Below are 14,135 nucleotides of genomic sequence, written 5' to 3'. Positions count from 1 at the left end.
CACTATATCGAGACAATCCACAGAGTATGCCCATATACCAATAAGAGACTGATCAATTCAAGTCTTAAATATCAATGGGAAGATTCAAGTAAATAACACCAAGTGAATTGATACACTGGAATAAATTAAAAAACAACTGATTAAACAAACACCAGAATATCTATTTTACTTTTATAAAAAACGAATATTATATAGTGGAATAAAACTTTACTAACAGCAGATATTCTATAAAGCCACACTCGAAAAGGATTCATCCTAGGAGACGTCGTATAATTTTGCTGTTATTCAGACATGTGTTAAGTGAGTAAAACAAAAATATTCATGAACAGGAATTTTTGAAAGTCTTCATTATTTACCATTGAAAAAAGAACAAGCTAATAGTAGGTTATTCATTCTTAACCTCTTGTAAAAAAAGACTAGATGGATCTTTAAGAAGAAGTAGATTTATAAAAAATATATCCATTGAATTATACGGTTATTTCATTAGACTTAAGTGTGTTGAAAATAACTAAGTTCTTTTTTCAATGTCCCAGTCACTGAATTACCAATAAATACTATAAAAATGGTTTGTAACTAAATTTGACAGAATTACAGAAAACACATCACGTACACTTCCATACACTGGTGAGAAGGTAAAAACATCATGATTAACAAAAATTTATGTTGAAAACTGGAGAGATCTGAATTGACGAGCAGTTCACTTAGTTTATACACTTGATTCACAGACCAAACCAGTATCAACAAGAAGTAAAGACTTTTTTTTATTGATAAGTACATCAACTTATGTGTATCAATTTGATAGTCGGATTCATGAGTCGATTTAAGCTAAACCACCGTGGGAAATTTGGAATCACTGGACAACCGTTTCGGTCTAGTGTGGGACGGTATTAATGTCTAACTTCAACCAATCCACGATATTGCTCGGCCATCTATCATTGTCTTCATTGTGTGCATCAATCTAACTACCCCCATAATTCAAATGACTGAGATCATATTTATGAGGTATAATCTTAGGGTGTTGGTGAGCTTGCATCAGCATAAGTAAAATAAAATAGTGATTAAATCCTTTAAGTCACCATAGACTTTCATTCTTAACTGACTGCAGATATATCAGGAAAACAGATAAAAACAATTTAACTTTTAAATCGAATTCCAAATAATTTATAAAACAGTTCTTCACTATATCTTCTGTACACTATAGAAGAAATGGACACATTTGACAATATTATTTATCTCTACCTATGATAAAAATATCTAACTCAAATTAAATGATTGTTTTAGATTCATAAATAAATAATACCCTATGTCTAATTCTTTTATTTAAGCTTTCCCCTCTTCCTTACTTTATTCACAGTTCTACACCATATGTTATTATTATTATTACTGTTTTTTAATTGTTATAACATTCTCACTGTGTGTTTTTCATAGTTACAACTTGCCATTTTATAACATTTGCTATAAGCTACAATCAACACATTTACACATAATTAAAATGAACTGACATGACCTTTCTTTTTTAGAATCTCACTAGTCTTTTAATGTATATAAGTATGTTAAATTAAAATAGACACTAACATTTTTCTTAGTGTTTTCAATACATTGGACATAAACTGATTCAATCGAAACTTTCAACACATAGGCATTACACTGTTTATTATAAATAAATTATTTATGATTTATTATAAACTAATATCAACTAGGAAACTATTAAATATCAGCGAGCAGTGAGTACTAGTTGTTGATTTTGTAAAGGCTTTGGTATACATTGTTAATGTATTCTGTACTAGGTTAAAACCACTATCCAGTATTTCTTAATTTTCCATGATCTCTTAATTAATATGAATTCATTAAGAAAATAATCTTTGCAATTTACTCAGAGAAACAATAACTTGATGAACTATAAAGAACTAGATAAACATAAAATTAGTCATTACTCAATGATTAACCAGTTGTGAATATCTCTCAGTGTTACAGGAGGTCGGTTGTAGCTAGAATAACTCAGTAGTAACGTTTCAGATTATATACATTAACGACATAGGACTAAATTATCAGTCCCAGCAAGATTAAATGTACGCTTTATTGGTTTGTGTTGAACAGCATAAAATCTAAACCCCTGGGTTCCTGTTGGCTACATCCAACTTACTTACGTACTTACTTACGCCTGTTACTCGTCGTGAAGGAGCATAGGCCGCTCACCAGCATTCGCCATCCAACCCTGTCCTGGGCAATCCTTTCTAGCTCCGTCCAGTTGTAATTCATCGTTTTCATATATACTTCTATTCCCAGACGTAATGTGTTATTTGGCCTTCCTCTTTTTGGCTCCCCTTCAGCATTCTCAGTAAGGGCTTGCTTCGTGGTGCAGTTTGATGATTTGCGTAATACATGTCCTATCCATTTCCATCGTCTTTTCCTAATTTCTTCTTCAGCTGGAAGTTGGTTTGTTCTCTCCCACAGAAGGCTGTTGCTGATGGTATTCGGCCAATGGATGTTGAGTATCTTGTGCAGACAGCTATTTATAAATACTTGTACTTTCTTGATTGTGGTTGTTGTAGTTCTCCAAGTTTCGGCTCCGTAGAGCAGAATTGCCTTGACGTTGGTATTGAAGATTGTGACTTTGATATTGGTTGAAAGTTGTTTTGAGTTCCATATGTTCTTCAATTGTAGGAATGCGACCCTTGCTTTACCAATCCTCGCCTTACATCCGACTACCTAACATTATTATATTATTTACTGATTCGTAATTCTAGAAGATCGAAAACTTGAATAAAAGCAGATAAATTCATTATTGCTAATAATTTGTAGTAAGAATTCATTATTTCTATTTATATAATGATATTAGTTATTTCTAAAACAAAACACCATCCTTTGTTACTAAATGATCTATTCGTTTAAATAATATCATTGTGACTATATCATTCTGAGGTATTTATCGTTGATGTAAAACAAAGCAAAAAACCATTTTAGTGAAAAGTTTGATAGTTGTATTCATCTAAAATCATTTTCTGTAAACAAAAACTATTCAGCCAAATGGAAGATGTCAGAATACAAAAAGATGAGTAAATCATATGATATGAAAATGTTGATTTGTTTTGATAGTGTAATCTGTTCGTTTGTTTAGGTTTTTACAATGACTGTTTTAGTAAAGTAGATTGAGTTCCAATAATCCGACAGGGGTAAATGTTCTTTTTTCGAATTGTTGATGGTTTGAAATATATAAAGATTTAGGTAATGAAATTGTTAATGTGTAAAAAATAACCAAGGTTGAAAATGCACTGTATGGTTGAATCAATCAAATTTGTAATAGCAATAAGCTTTAAAAAAACTCATGTTGATCATCGATTGTAAGAGAACAGACTTCGAAAAGGATAGTACCATACAGTACGTATTATTCTTGTGACATAAACAAACCAATGAAGAATGATATTGTATCGATTTGTAAATATATTTGAAAATTATCCGCCCTAAGACAATTTGTAATCACAGCACGAATAAATTAGGATATTTATATATGCTGACAATAGCCAGTAATTTGTTTTGTACAAGTAGTAGAATATGTGAAATTTTTTTTTAAATTAAGCACCGACGCTAGAGGAATTATTTAATATTAATAATATTGAACCAAGGAACCGGGCCACAATTTACATTGTAATCATCGTTTTCATAAACTGAATGAAAACATTTCTGTAAAATGCTTATGCATTAGTGAAAATTTAGTGGCCCGAAATCTGACTCCAATTGGATTATACGTTGATCGCTATTGAATGATTGCTATCGAAATATATATATATATATATATATATATATATATATATATGTATATATATATATATATATATATCATCAATCCTCGTATATTTCATCGACTTAAATCGCGTTGGTGAATAACAGAATTGAATAAGTCGAATACGAGAATGGGATTTTGAATACATATATTTGTACACTCATTGATCTGGACAGGAAATCAGAGGGACAAAGCAAAGGAAGCAAAGAGAGTAAAGTGAGATGACACGCGGTGAAGAATGCGTGTGAGCCAACTCCATCTAGACAAGCGTTAATCACTATTTATAGCCAAATAAAAATAAGTTACAGACATGTAATGAATAGAATAAGAAGTGTACACACATACGCGCTCATATAAAAACAGTCAAGACTGGTAAGCGAACAATTAACAAGGTCAAAACGTGACTCAGGAACAGTGGTTAAATTGGCCGTCCAGAAGCTAGAATAGGGTATATGGGCTTAACATAGCAACTGACACTATAAAACTTTACCCAGTTTAATATTTTATTTTACCATAGATTTGAGTGGATAACCTTGAAAAATATGTATTCATGCTCTTATCCTTTACAATACCTCTATTATTCATATAACAAACGGACTTTTGGTTCAACATATGATATGATCCATTGAAGTTTACGTATAAGTTTAAAATAAATGCGACCACGATCGTGGAAATATAATATGGGGCTACGGAACCCTTACATTAAATCTGATGTCCCGCGACAAATAGTTGTGCCTAATCGAAATGTATGATGTAATTTAATGCATAATTAGTTTAATGATGAATACTATTGATATTAGACTTTTAAAATGAAAGGTTTTATGGATTTTTATTAAACGAAAAGCCATGTTGGTTTATCTGATAGTCCAAAGAGGTGAGAAATATCTCCCTATAGTTTGTCTTATAACTTTGATATTCACCTCAAAAATATTCAGCCTAAAAATAATTATGCTTTATAAGCACTACTAACTTTGTAGCTATATCCTTTTTTGGTTATTCAGTTTGGAATTCGTTGGCCAGTATCACGAACATTTATTTCATCTTCACAAAACCCCGGTAATCGAGTATTCAGTGAAATTTTAACTACTGACACAACATCAGTTAAAGATTCAAATGGTGTAACTGGAGATTATGATGCAATTTCAGCTACTGGTAGTGGATTACTTGGCTTAGGATTAAGAGATACATCTATGCTTGATTGTATACATCAATCAAATCTTTTGCTATATCACCCGATATACAGGTAAGAATAAATATCCTTTTAATATATTTTTAGAGTGAAGTCTACTTATGAGTAGTTCATATGAATTTCAAAAATAAACTTAAGACAACTTGCTGAGTTGCTGAGTTTGAAGCAGCCTTTTCAAAACATTGAATTTAAAATCGAGGTCCTGAAAAGCGTTAATAATCTGTAATGTTTACTTCATAAAACGGAATTATTCAGGCTAAATATTTGAATGTCATCGTTACTTCAAAAAGTGTTGTTGACCACAGTTTCATACTTGAGACAAAATGTTATGAATCATCTATTATTGATTATGGGGATGCTTTAATGAACTTGTAATTATCCAATTATAAGTTGATTTTTCTGCTCAATAAAGATTTTACCAGAACGATTTAGCTTATAAATGATTCTATAAGCAGACGTTACTACTTAATACAATTTGTTACTTATAGAATTATTGAATGTTTACTAAAATTCTACAAAATTCATTTTATTTTACTATAGAATCTTCTATGTATCACACGACTCACAAGATTTGAAGATATTCAGCTATATAGCGAGAGACAGTAGGACAAGCGTTTTTAGATGCAATGTATTTAAAGCTTACAAAAAAGTAAGTCATGACAAATATTTTTCTCTAGTAAATAAACAATGTTATTATTAACAGTTGAATTCACGAGCCGATCTGTGCCAGATTATCATTAAAAAACTGGTAGCACTGGGTGACCGGTTCGTCTTAGTATGGGACTCTTCAACAGTGTACACTCACGATCGTGCACACGGGACTGAAAGCCAAGACCTTCGGTCTTGTGCGTGAATGCTTAACCTCAACTGTTAGAAATATTACAATCTCCATAAATCCCCTTACTGATAATTGTATTATTTTTAAAATGAGAAGTTTACAACAATCATTCTATTTGTAGATGAGTCACATCACGTAATAATTAAAGCTCGTCGAAAACTGAGAAGCACTAGAAAATCTATTATGTCCTAGTGTGGCATTCAGACATGTGTATACGCTGACTTCATCAAAAATCGAACTCAGATGAGTTACACTAGAAAGATGCAACTACTCAGTAGTTTATAGTTTTTAGCGGTTAACTAATTTTAACCACTACCTATCTTTGCTTGTAATGCTTATGAATTAAGGCAATATCGAGGCAGTCTGCACAACATGTACATATACCAATAAGAGACTGATCGATTAAAGTCCTAAACATCAATGAGAAGATTCAAGTAAACAATACCAAATGAATTTGAATAACTTTCTGTCTTATTGTCTACAAAATAACATTCATCATACTGATCTTAAATTTTCTCATAGTCAATAAGAATTTTACATTCTTCTCCTCAGAAAATTCAGAAAATCAATTTTAGTTACAAAGTGATAAAACGTTGACTTTGTGAATCTAAGTATCCTATTGATTAAAACAACTTTATGTAACAATTTTATAATTTGAAACGAAAATTGTATGACTTTTATGGTTAAAAATAGGGAAGTTTATTCAGATATCTCATATTCTTATTTTAAATAAGTAAGTCAGATATCATCCGATAGCAGAAATAAACAATGGTCAAACAATCTTGTTAATAGATAAATATCAGTAGGGGTTTGTGGAGTTTTTAGAAATTTCACAGATTGAAATCATGAGTCAATTGAAGCTAGACCACCATGGAAAACCTGTTCACTAGTGACTGACTTCAAGAGATACTCCCGGAGTTCTAGTGAAAAGTCGTTACTAGTGGAGTTCAACTAGGTCTGTTTTGAGATATCAACTCACTGAAGACAATGGTGTGCGGTGGCGCAACTTCGTCGATTGGTTGAAGTAAGACATTAACACTATTGGATGCCGACCGGTTCAGTGGTCTAGTGGTTGAGCACTCACGCGCAAGACTGATAGGTCCTGGATTCGAACCTCGCGGGGTGCGGGATCGTGAGTGCGCACTGCTGAGGAGTCCCATATTAAGACGAAACGGCCGTCCAGTGCTTCCAGGTTTTCCATGGTGGTCTAGCTTCAATTGACTCATGGTTTCAACCTGTAATAGATAAATGTTAAGAAAAATAAAATAAATAATCCTAAGCTATTATGATTATTATGAGATCGGAAGGCTATGATTTCGCCCCCAGTAAATTGTTATAAATTCAAACTAATAAAGATTTCCAAACTAGAGTAAATTGAATATCATGTATTTTCTGGTGTTTTCATGAGCTCTTCAGCTGATTTCATTTAGCTGTAGAAACTGACTTTGAATTGAACAACTTTGATGGGCTTCCATATTAACAACAGTAAATGTTATATGGATAGATTTTTGACATCTTTTTTTAATATACATTCATAAGAATGATTTGAAACACTGATAAAAGATAATGTACATTACTAATAGATTATATTATGAATGATGAAAGATTTGACTAACAAACAGAAATACAATATATTTTTGAAATGGAAAGTGTATACCGGATAATGAAATTAACTTTTGAGTGTTTAGTTAAAGAACCAGATAACTTTATAGATCAACCAATCCAATAAAAACACCAAATAGTATGACAAAGAGAGAAATAGAACACCTACACAAGTATATTAAGATGTAAAAAACAACAGGAAAGTAGCGGAATATAAATTCTGATTCTCAATGCTCATGAACACTGTATATATGATGGCTGAAATGAATCGACAGAAATAATGAATATTTAAGGATAATACATATATCTAAATATTTTGAAGATTATATACATCAAAGACTGACATTCATTAAAGAGTTTATAAAAATTGTGCAGTATTAAACTGTTGCTTCAACTTACTTTGAAACACGTTGGTAATGCGTATTCATCAACCTGAACTCGTCTCACAATTAGATCAACACACTAGAACAATTCAGTCAAAAGATAACGGTCTATATTCTCTATTTTGGTTAATTTATAATAATGTATGTTCAGAAACGTTTGCTAGACGAAACGTTGAGATTATTTAAATTCCAATCGCTGAGATTATTTCAAATATAATTTTCGCATATAATGACTTCTCTATACTCGACGCCCAATTTTTATAAAACTGTCCGTTCTAATCTTGACGAATATTTGTACAAATGTATGTTTGTCTTTATTAGTAAACATGAACTCTTTCAATTTGAACAATCTCTTGAGTATATATATATATATATATATATATATATATATATATATATATATATGTTTCATTCCCATTAGTTACAAGCTATGCGAATAGTCAGAACAGTTGGTCAAGCATTTGATGTATGTCATCGAATTGCTCTACAAAAACAAGGCCAACAACTAGAAACAACCGAAAGCAATAATAATGATAATAATATTGATGAAAACGGTGAATCTGATCAAGAGAAAATAGAAAAATCTGACAAAAAAATAACTAATACTACTGTGAACAATATTGATAATAATAAATTAGATGATTCAAATAAATCAACAAAACATAATGGTGATTTAAACAAACATAAAGCAAAATCAAAACATAAACTTAAGCAACATAAAACAGGTAAACGAGAAAAATCGAATAATTTGAAAAATGATCCTAATTCTACATCACAAACACGTAAATTAGAAAAACATAGAGATAAGAAAAATACTCATGATTCTACTACAAACGATGATGGTGATGATAATGGGGATGATATTGAAAAAGTAAACAAAGAAGATGAAATCAAGAAATCACATAAATATCATAAAACAAAAGATCTTTTAGATGATTTAAACAAAACTGATAATACGTTGGTTGATATAGAACCAGTAGGACTGATTAGTGAATCTATTGAACTGATCGATATTGATCATGATATAAATAAATCTTTAAATAATTGTATACAAAGCAAAAATAGCCAACAAGAAAAATCTTGTCATAAGTCTAAATCTACTATACATCAACAAAAATCATACAGGAAAAAGCATACATCCAAATTTTCAAGTGGTTCAGAAACTGAATCATCTCCATGTGTTCATAGTCATTCAAGAGAGAATTCAGAAACTTCAAAATCTTCTAGACAAACAGCAACATCAAATTCATCTGTTAACAGTCGTATATTATCAGATCATTCTATATCACATGCTAGTTCACTTAGTTCAGTATGTTCTAAAGAAAAAATACAAGTTCGTAATAGACATGAACATCATAAACATCATAAACGACCTACTAGTTCACATAAAAGTACTAAGTTAAAGACAAGTATCACAACTCGTGATTTGGTATGGATGTTGCAAACTGGTGAGGACAGAAATGAGAAAACAGATTTATTCACAAAAGAATTATTATCATTATTTACCGGAAATACTGCTTCAACGTCATTATTGTTAGAACAAGGAAGGAGAATGCATCAAAGTAGATCATTAGATACAAATGTTGCCAGAGATTTGCTCAACGAAAGTAAATTGAAATTAAAAATTTTGAACGTATTTTGGAGTGTTTAAAGTTCTTTTTTTGTCACTGATTATGTTGTACTTTTTGTGTTGAGTACTTGTTGATTCTATATTCAAGCATTGGTTAGTCAAGGTATATTAAATTTTAAAATGAATCTATGTTTATAAGAGGAGATGGATGATTGCTAACAATGGAATCCAGGAAGTGCGTTATATCCTATTTGGGACTCGCCAATTCAATATCCCTGTATCTGAGTTGATATTCACTCTGGAACTCGAAGCCAAGACTCATTCTTAAATAGAATGAAAAGCGCGTCTTGGATTCCATTGCTATTCACCATCCATCTCCACTTAAAAATTATTGTGACTCAATGGAATCATCGGGGCAAATAGTACCATTTTGAGGCTATTCTAGCTACTGAAGAGCAAGTAGATAATGCTTCAGTACTGAGAGCTCTGATTTAGACTAACATGACTGGATTAACGATGTTCGACAGCCTTTTATATGTGACTTTTTTTTCCTAAGTAATCTATGAAAATACAATACACGCAGTACTGATATCTAAAAATGTGCATTAAGGTATACTGAAGACCATTATCCAACCATGGAGATCACTTGTAAATACTGTTCCTAATCTTAAGCTTCACTCTTGATATCCCAGCAATATCTGTGGCGAAGACTTCTGATTAATATACGGTTTAGTTAAATAAGGTAAAGAAACAGTTAGTTAGTTAGCTGGAAGATAATAATGCTAAATTTGAACATGGCATTTCATTATACCGTTTTAAATTTGTATTGTACATTTGTATTCTACATGAAATGTAGAATGTATTTCAAGAACTTTAAATGAAACTCTGATAGGTCGTATTATGCGACTTTCGTTTGTCATTTAGTTTCTTTTAGCCTACCTATTAGTACTTTGTTGTACCAATATGATATTGAGAATTTATCGTTTCACTTGAGTAAAGCAATTATATCTCAAGCGTAGATTATACTTTATTTGCAAGTCAAAGTATGCTTGGTTGGAGGATTTTAGTGAAGCTGCTTTAGTTTGTGAGTGACATTCGTTATAGAGTTACCGTTTAAACCCAGGAAAAACTAGACAACTATTCGATCTAGATTAGGACCCCTTATAAGTATAACAACATGACGTCTTTACAGATTGAACCGACAATATGCAAGTTTCATGATTAGTTATAAATCCCTGAACAACCTAAATGATATTATGTGATGCTCATTTGTAGTGTTATATCCTCAAGATAACTTCCATTCTGCGTATATTGATCGCTTTGATGATAACCGTTATTATACTAATTTCTAAGGTTGTATAATCTTCAGAAGGCAAATGTGAAGAGGGGATTAGTTTATTTTAGCACAGTACAGAGCGAGTTTAAGAGGAAGGTGAGAATAAGAACATAAATAACAATGCTAATGAATTCCTAGCACATGTACCAAGAGTACGGATGAGTCATCAAGTGAGTTAAGTAACTATCCTTTAAGGTAGTAATAGGAGTGTTTATGAGTACCGTAACACACAATCAACCACATATGTTAAAACAAGTATGGAAATAAATGGGGAAAAAGTAGGCAAGTTGTTACTGATACAAACAATACTCTTTGTTGAATAAGTTGATTAAAGTGCCTGGGAAATTTAAACGTATTCAAACTCACGTAGAGATAAGGATGATGCACATCTTTAACTTGATTTGATTGGAGACATGGTGAGATGATCAATCAATCTCATAGGTGATGACTCACTTTTCATATGAGTGAGCTTCACCGAGATCTTCATAAATCACCTAGAAAGTATTTTATTAATGTGCAAACAAAGTAATAGTCAGCGTTTACGAACTCCCGAATTGTAAAATATACTTGTCAACAATCGGTAAAAAAGGAATCCTAGAGATGGCTCTTGGTTATGAATATTTATAATCAAAACATTGATTTCACTCATCAGTTTGATTTCTAAAATATTGATTATCTGATTTAAAAAATCAGTAATTTTTTAACTGTTGTTTCCTTTCTTCAATTTACAGGTTCTTTACAAAGTCCAAATAATTTATCGAACACTCTATTAACTGACAGTGCCTTGCCAGAAACATTATCCACTGACCAAAAATCAATTGGTACAGTATTCTCTGAAATGACAAATATTAACAGCCTTTGTCAATATCAGTCAAATAAACCAATACTTCCTAATTCTTCTGTGGATACCAGCTTACATCAAGTAAAACCCTTTAGTTTCTGATATCTAAGCAGTTAATAACTTATAAAAACCTGATCTACTTTGATCATATTATTCTTTTTAGCCTTATTTGAGCTGTGTTTATTGATTTAATTCATTAGAATTGCTAACAAGACCTCTAAAAAATAAATATTCATAATAAAGTAAACAAATGAGTTTGTAACGCACATTCAAGTCAATTAGGGTTATGCAAACATATCATCTGATATATTTAACTACCATGACAAAAGTCTTAGAAAAAAGCTTTGATTTTGTTATGGTTCACATCAAGGACTGACCTAAATTAGAAAAACACTGAGAAATAGGGAGTACTGGACTAGTTCATTCTAATATGGGATTGTCCAGAAGTACACACTCATGATCATATCAAGGATCCAACCAGGACCTTTCGGTCTCACTGTGAGCACTTAGTCTTCAAATGTAATTCCTGTAAATGAAGAGAGAATGTAATACCAGTGAAGTTCCACTATGTCGGATGTGAGAGAGATACCTACCAATGACACTGAAACATGGTTGGCTGATATCATGAACTGACGACTCGATTAATTGAATTTCGACCCACCATAGGATCATAGATTCTCATTATTGAAGCGTCCCATAATAAGAGCGAACGACTGTTTAGTGGTTCTTAACTTTGTTAGTTGTCTAACTGAAATCACAGTTCATGATTTAAGCAATGAAAATCCAACAATCACCACAGAATCCCTGTAACAATAATTGTTGGTTTGTTTTCTTCCATAATGAAAACTTGAGTGTAACCAGTGTTGGAAAACACTTTTAATATATGCTAAACAAATACAGAATATTATAAAATTAATTACAACATCTTAATGTTTAATAATGAATCTTGTTACGTGAATTTGTCGCCTTAATTAATCTAAAATTGAATAATTAAAAAACAGATTTCTAAGGCAGTGGTATCAAAATAAACTAACAAATATTAAGTATGATTTTATGTCAGTTAGTTAGACCTTGATCTACCTTAGACGAGTATCTACACTAGATTCCCTTCCAGTGTCTATTCTACAAGACGTCAACACAACTCAGATCAAGAACACGTGATTAGCCTCACTAGAACGTAAATATTAGTCTATGTCATCCGACTGTTTGATTACGTACAATCGTGTGAATTGTACTAGTTAAAGTTTTAAATAGTGAAATGTGAGAAAAATTCCCATTTGAAAATTGATCTTACCGACTGGAGTTTATGTCACATTTACATTCTGTTTTGTTTTGTTTCACAGTTGTGCTATATTGCGAATTATTTTAGGCTACAGATATGGACCATTTGATATATCCCGACGAGAATAATAAATGCTAACTGTTGGTATCCATTTATGGATAAATACTACACATATATTTTTATTACATAGTTGTTAAGTGACTAAACTATACATAATTATGTTCCTCTTATTATAAACCTTATTTTGACCTATAGGCTATTATTATAAGATTTGCCATTTCTGAGTTATGCCCAGTCCATTGATTACAGTCTCCTACATTCACAGTTACTTTTCGCCAGATCTTGTACAAATGTTGTTTTCTATTTTGTTGTTTGTATATGAAACCAGTATGTTTGAAATAAATGACTTATATCTCAGAGGCTGATGTTGGTGTTCTGGACTCAACAGACAGGGCTAGGCAAGAAGAAGGACTGATAAGGACTCTAGAGTGCTCGTACAGGATACGCGTCATTGGTGCGGTCGATAAATCACTGTCCTCTAATCAGCTGTATCGTTACGTTATATATTAATAGGGCACAGGGTTCACAGTTAGAACACCATTGAATTCTGGTCTTATGCTAGAAAAGTAAGGCTTTCACTTTGAATTCAATCGCCGAGACTATAACTTATGGACAAACCAATCAGGAATAAGATAACGGGTCTCGGATTTTAGTGAGAAATTCACCCATCCATTTGGCTAAATAGAGTTTTGGCATTATAGCTGATGTCAGTTCGTGATGAAAACCTTAAATCTAATTCTTAACCCTAACCATCATTTGTAAATCACGATTCAAATTTCTCACACATGTTTATAACCCTCATTTGGTCCTAGTTATTAGGTGAACACTCTCAAGGTCACTTCGGCGTCCCTCAAAGGTCGTCCATAAATTATAGTCTCACTCTAATTCCTAACCCTAATATTCAACTGTAAATCCTAATCCTAGTTTTTTTCACACGAATATACAACCCTATCAAGTAGATAGTCATTGCATGATCATTTTAACATTGCTCAAAGGATATCGTTTTAATCACATTGACTTTAAAATGCAAATACTTGTTTAGTATCAAAAGGGGTTTTGTGGAGATTGTAGTAGAACAGAGCACAGAGCATATGCTCACTAGTGACTGGATTCAAGAGGTACATCCTAGAGTTCGAATCTCAGGAGGCGGGGTCGTGGATGAGCATTGCTGAGGAGTTTCACGATAGAACGAAACGGCCGTCCAATACTTCCAGGTTTTCCATAGTGGTCTAGCTTCAATTGACTCATGATCT

The 14,135-nt window shown here is 31.9% G+C and overlaps 1 protein-coding gene across 2 annotated transcripts in view; it reads left to right on the top strand.

The window, feature by feature from the left end:
* Positions 1-14,135, top strand: part of MS3_00004482 (uncharacterized protein) — a gene marked incomplete at both ends in the record, with an annotated part of 105,218 nt that overhangs the window by 79,815 nt on the left and 11,268 nt on the right. The window contains 7 exons of one of the 2 annotated variants that reach the window (XM_035732165.2): positions 3,053-3,056; positions 3,578-3,645; positions 4,783-5,024; positions 5,511-5,619; positions 6,886-7,000; positions 8,234-9,400; positions 11,431-11,621. In XM_035732165.2, coding sequence (XP_035588421.2) covers positions 3,053-3,056; positions 3,578-3,645; positions 4,783-5,024; positions 5,511-5,619; positions 6,886-7,000; positions 8,234-9,400; positions 11,431-11,621 — 1,896 coding nt within the window. Of the gene's footprint in view, positions 1-3,052; positions 3,057-3,577; positions 3,646-4,782; positions 5,025-5,510; positions 5,620-6,885; positions 7,001-8,214; positions 9,401-11,430; positions 11,622-14,135 lie in introns of those variants that run through there. The other variant, XM_051212406.1, reaches the window with a different exon arrangement.

The sequence above is a fragment of the Schistosoma haematobium genome, chromosome ZW (genome assembly GCF_000699445.3).
Source record: "Schistosoma haematobium chromosome ZW, whole genome shotgun sequence".
NCBI classification, from domain to species: domain Eukaryota; kingdom Metazoa; phylum Platyhelminthes; class Trematoda; order Strigeidida; family Schistosomatidae; genus Schistosoma; species Schistosoma haematobium.
Note: the sequence above shows the minus strand (reverse complement) of the source record. Positions and strands in the feature narration are given on the sequence as shown.